The sequence below is a fragment of the Lactuca sativa genome, chromosome 5, assembly GCF_002870075.4.
Source record: "Lactuca sativa cultivar Salinas chromosome 5, Lsat_Salinas_v11, whole genome shotgun sequence".
Lineage (NCBI taxonomy): Eukaryota > Viridiplantae > Streptophyta > Magnoliopsida > Asterales > Asteraceae > Lactuca > Lactuca sativa.
This window is the reverse complement of record NC_056627.2, coordinates 191,269,523-191,275,462: the sequence shown is the minus strand read 5'-3', so window position 1 is coordinate 191,275,462 and position 5,940 is coordinate 191,269,523. Positions and strand designations below refer to the sequence as shown.

At 30.3% G+C, this 5,940-nt stretch overlaps 1 protein-coding gene across 1 annotated transcript; it reads left to right on the top strand.

Moving 5' to 3' along the window:
- Positions 1-442: 442 nt before the first annotated feature.
- LOC111900454 (stem-specific protein TSJT1) lies at positions 443-4,230 on the top strand. Its single transcript, XM_023896342.3, has 5 exons — positions 443-728; positions 2,305-2,545; positions 3,035-3,155; positions 3,251-3,360; positions 3,928-4,230. Exons 1-5 carry the CDS (start codon positions 526-528, stop codon positions 3,961-3,963), a joined length of 711 nt encoding a protein of 236 aa, XP_023752110.1. The 5' UTR covers positions 443-525; the 3' UTR covers positions 3,964-4,230.
- Positions 4,231-5,940: the final 1,710 nt, after the last annotated feature.

The window sequence follows — 5,940 nt, the reverse complement described above, 5'->3', positions numbered from 1 at the left end:
GTTTATTAACAAAAAAAAAAAAAAACACCTATTATGGTATCTACCATGTATATAAGTACAACCAAGTTAATATAGAATTATATAACTTTAAATCCTTATCAAATGTTTATTTCTAGTTAACTTTAAATTTAAATTTTTGTGAGATACATTTAAACATTGATGTTGAGACCTTCATGTCCAAAATATCCACAAAAAGGATTCCGTGGACGTTACCGCAGGATATAATAACCATCTCTCCCCGTCATCCTACCAATACAGTGTCCTGGACACGTGGGCCACACAAGCTATCTTACGCACAGAAATCATCGCCCAAATGGGTCCCATTGCTCACATACCGTTCGTTTCAATTTATTTGAAAAAGAAAAAAACAATAAGTAAAATGCGTTGAAATGACAATAATATCCTCATCCCCTTTCTATAAATTTCAGCACCTCCGGTTGATCACTCTCCCATGCTTTCAGTTCTCCGTTTCCTTTGTTGAAAGAGAGATTATTTATTTTATTTAAGGAGGAGATATAGTTCAGGATGTTGGGCGTATTCAGCAGTTCAATAGTCTCACCACCGGAGGAGCTGGTGGCTGCCGGAAGTAGGACACCGTCGCCGAAGATCTCTTCCAAGGCGCTCGTTAACCGGTTCATCGGAAACAACGCCTCGGCTGTGTCGATGCAGATCGGAGACGATGTTCAATTGGCGTATACTCACCACAACGAGTCGATTACACACCCGAGGTACAAAATTAAATAATCCGATGATATCTGATCATTATGTTGATGTTAGAATGATAGAATCTAGGTGATTGTGAAACAGTAACGCCTGATCTTGCTAATTATCTCGAAATACTTAATGATTAAGATAGGTGAAGTATAACGAAATGATCGAATCGATCATCACGCAGAATACAGATTTCAGTACCTGAGTACAAGTTATTCTAGTCTGAGTTTCGAGTCTCTAGACAGATGAAGAATATTCTTATTCTCAGCGATTTTTTATCTATGGTATTTTTCATATATGATCTATTTTGATTGAATGTGGAGAATCTGAAAAAGAAAAAGAAATAAAAAAAAAAATAATAAAATAAAAAAATAAAATAAAAAAATTGATTCTAAGAAAGGTTTTATGAACATTGATTCTAAATCCAAACCTCCAAAATTGATCAATTAGAAGAATTATGTTTATCGTTTACCACTTATCGTTTATATGCTTATATTTAATCAATCAAGAGCATAAGATCTTAAGATTCCGATCATCGGTCTTTAGATTATGTACATATATTTTTAGACTCGGTATAGAGATAGCTTGTTTTTTGTGTAACGATTATTGGTGAATTTGGTATGAAATAAATTATACCTCCATGTACCTGAAAACAGGGCAATATTTATGAGAGAGATAATGGGTATCATTAATATTTTTTATTTTTTTAAATATGTTGAACTTGAAATACTTAAATACGTAACTTGAAGTTGAAATTTTATTAGAAAATCTATATCTCAGCATGTTGGGCCTAAATTCGAACACCCTAAAAAGGGACAAAGATCGCGATTATTAGAAAATTCATTGCATATTTATATAGTTGCATCTTATCTTATTAAACTTCTCTAATTTGTTGAATGACTTTTTCAACTTTTGTTGGGTGATCGAATCTTACACTAAATTTTAGTATCATAAGAAGACATGGGTCTTTAAATAGTATTTAAATCCAAAAAAAAAAAAAAAAAAAAAAAAAAAAAAAAAAAAAAAAACCGATCCAATCCAAATTCTGATTTTTTTAATAATATTTTATTGTGTAATAATTCAGAAATTTTGTATTACATAATTTAAAACCAATACACGATTACTTATCTCAAAATAAAAACTTCTAGATTAGATTTTTAGTTGAAATTTCTTTTTTCATATCCAAAATTTTGAATACGCGAATTCGTATTTGATTTTATATACTCATTACATGAAAAGTTCTCTTTTTGGTGATTTCTTTAAACAATTTAAGCTTATCTAAATTCAAGAAGCATCTAATAATAATTCATAGCTAATAATTGACTTTTCTTAGATAGGGAACAAATCCTATAAGAAAACCCATCCTTCTTTATTTTTGTATTCATATGCCAAATATGGCCCATTGGAACATTGAGTCTTACTTGTCAATAAGATAAGCATTCAATATCTATCTACTTTACTTTAAATAATTCTCAACTTACTTATCATTTCCACCACCTTTATTTAGTAATAAATCATATGATTCTTTTAGCATCTCAACTATGATTAATTACATCACCCTCAACTCACCACAATCCTTGGTCAACATTCTAGATCCTTTGCGGTCAAAGACGAGATATTTTGCTTGTTCGAAGGCGCCCTCGATAACTTGGGTAGCTTAAAGCAACAATACGGGCTTTCCAAATCTGCTAACGAGGTCGTTTTGGTCATTGAGGCTTACAAGGCACTGCGTGATCGTGCCCCTTACCCTGCAAACCATATGGTCGGCCACCTTATCGGAAATTTCGCATTTGTTGTCTTCGACAAATCGACCTCCACTCTGTTTGTCGCCACCGTGAGTCAAATTTCCCTTACCTAACTTCAACCGTAATTATTAGACTGTAGAGAATGTCAGAATATCAGAACATGACAGCTTTTTACTGCATTTGACATCATTCGAATCAAAATCTCAATGAGAAAATACTCAAAAACAGTTATAATTTTGTTTCACCTAAAAATGCGAGACAAGGCAGTACAGTGATTCACTTCACTTCTGATCTTTTGTGAAAAGACGTAAATGCCCTTTTTTATCTTCATCATCGAAAATAACAGTAGAAATCTTTTCCACTTCGGACTTGGTTTTCGATGACGAGGATAGTGTGAGTTTGTATGCTACTTTGTTCTCTTTTTACGTGTGAGAATAAAAATTGTAATTTTTCTCAAATTAACATCAATCTAAGTCAAACACAAACAATGTAGAATCTATTTTGTCGTATGTATAGAGGAGATAAATATTTATGATTTATTTAATATTTGAGTGGGTGTTTGGTAATGAAAATAACAGGATCAACATGGTAAGGTTCCTTTGTATTGGGGAATCACAGCGGATGGGTGTGTTGCATTTGCTAATGATGCTGATTTGCTAAAAGGTGCTTGTGGCAAGTCACTTGCTTCCTTTCCTCAAGGTTCGATCCATTAAATTTTTTTTTTTTTTAATTTCATTTACATAATTAAAAGTCATTTTCAATTTTTTAATAAAAATAAGTGAAAAAAAATTTAGGATGCTTTTTCTCCACGGCTGTTGGAGAGCTGAGATGTTACGAAAATCCTAAGAACAAAATCACAGCCGTTCCTGCAACTGAGGAAGAGATATGGGGAGCAAAATTCATGGTAAAACTTAATATAATATCCACATATTTTTATTATATTATCAATTTATCATGTCCACTAATTACAAATCTTTATGTTTCTAGTCTTTTTCATCTTTACAAAAATATCGTAGTCCAATAGCCTGATCTGAAATTATCACATTTTCGATAGCGATTTTTCCAAATTTTCGTATATAAAGATTATCCGAAAAATCCAAAATATCTTTCTTTTTTTTCTAGTTATTCCAATATTCGAATGAAACAAGTGGAGACAATACGTGAGAATATATATTTTTAACCACACCATCAAAAAAAAATTAATATTCTGATGTGAATACGAAATTTGGATATAAATTCAAATATCAAAATTACTAGAACTTTTGGTTTTTACTTTTTACTTTCTAGTATATAATATCATGTGGTCCCAGATATGGGACTCAATTATTTCAATAGCTTAGGTATATGTCGCTATCTAGTGTCGTCAATCAAAGTGTGACATTTTTTTCTTTGGATGATGATAAAACTTTAAATTTGAGTAAACATTAATATCTTCACAAACTATGAGTAATGATTAAATATTTACTCTCAGGTGGAAAGCCCAGCGATTATAACAGCCACACCATAAATTGGTGTTTGATCCACGACTTTTTATCCCGATAATCACCAATACAAAAAAAAAAAAGTTATGATCATGTCATGTCAACTTAATTTAATGTTCGAGTAGAACGATGAATAGATGTTTGTTTTTTGTTTTTTTTTTTTTTTAATGGTTTTAGAAGCGGAGGTTGTTTGTTCGTATGTTTGTGTTTGTACAGAAACATGTTGGTTGTGTAATAAAGTTTGGGTTAGACATGAATTATGTATAATGATGTATATGTGTTATATGTTTCAACTCACTTTTACAATATTCTAGTACATTTAAGTTTTTGGGCTTACTAATCAGTTTTGGGTTGGCCTGTTTGTTTAATTTGATCATCAGTATTGGGCCAAGGTTGACGGTCAAACTTTATACATTTGTGTGGTCTTTTGTTTATTATGTTGTTGTGTTTTGGAAAATATGAAAGTAATAAAAAATATTGTTTGATAAAATAGTTGATAAGTTAATTATATAAAAATATATATATAAACGTGAAATAAAATATAAAAGCTAAAATATAATTATTAGTAAATTTAAGTGTATTAAGGTTATTAGGGTGTTAAATTAATGAAAAATAAAATAAAATAGAAAAACACAACTAATAAATAATTAGTAGGTGATTTTAAATGTATTAAGTTTATTAGAATGTTAAACTAATGATAGAATAAAAATAATAAGTTTAAGGGACTAAACTTTCTAATTTTGGAAAAACTTAGGTTTAACTTTTTAATCGTGTAGGGATGAGTCCAAAAAATAAGATATTTTATATTTTGGGATTAAACGAGCAACATTAGAACTAGGCAAGAAGTCGGGGTAATTTTTGGGCCGTTTGGTAACAATTAGAATTATTGGGACGAAAGCTGCCAAATTGGTAAACTTTTGAATCTAAACCATCAAGGTTTTGTACCACTTTTGTTTGGACGATTATTTATTTTTAAGTAAAAAAATTGAGGCTTTCTGCCTTTTTTGTTTGGAGGATTATTTATTTTTATGTAAAAAAACTTTTTCATCCGTACCATCAGGGCCGGTCCAAAGGTTTTTCATGCCCCGGGCGAAAAAGTATCATAATGCCCCATTTTATGGTGTTGATCTAATTCGAATCTTTACAACAAACATAATTTAGAAAACAACAATGAAATAGGAACTTTTGTTTAAAAGACACACATTTATACAAAATAATAGATACAAACTTCACTTAAGAAATGTCTTGCTGTATTTTTTAAACAAAAATATCAACTATTCTATCATATGCAAAAACTAAAAATTAATTGTCATAATCTTCTTTCTCTGTCGAGTCTTTATACATATGTACAACTTTGAAACACTTATTTCTAAGGATTCAATCATTCTACAATATCAGAACAAGCAAAGACAGTAAACAAAATCTTAAATACAAACAAACATTTTGAAATTTATAAAACATTGCAAAGTGCAAACTCCAATGTCCAACCAATAAAAGTCACACTTTACAAAAGTAAACACAAAATCTGTAAGATTGAAATAAATTAACCAAAAAAAAGAGTAAAAACAATCAAAAATCACACACAACACGCTAATATCTAGATTCTAGAATCAAAATTTTGTGAAATTTTGAAATTTACCGTTTACAGGTTAAAGAATGGATGATTGTGGATTTTTTTTAAATTCAAAAAATGAAGTCGGCAAACTCTAGAAATTTATACATGAAACCACAAAATGGAGTCTAAAGCAAACCACAAAAATCATACCTCTATCAATTCCTAATTTCGAACTCACATATGAGAATCGGAGCTATGGATTATCAAAAAATCAGCACAAATTCAAGGAATCAGAAATCGAAACCGTGGTTGAACTCCTGATTTCGAAATCAAAACAAAAATATGAGAATAGTGATAAAACCAGGAATCAGAAATAGGAGAATCTAACAAATATGGAATAAAAATAGGAGAGTAGACCAAAAAATATACTTGCTTAAAGGCTTCGAAT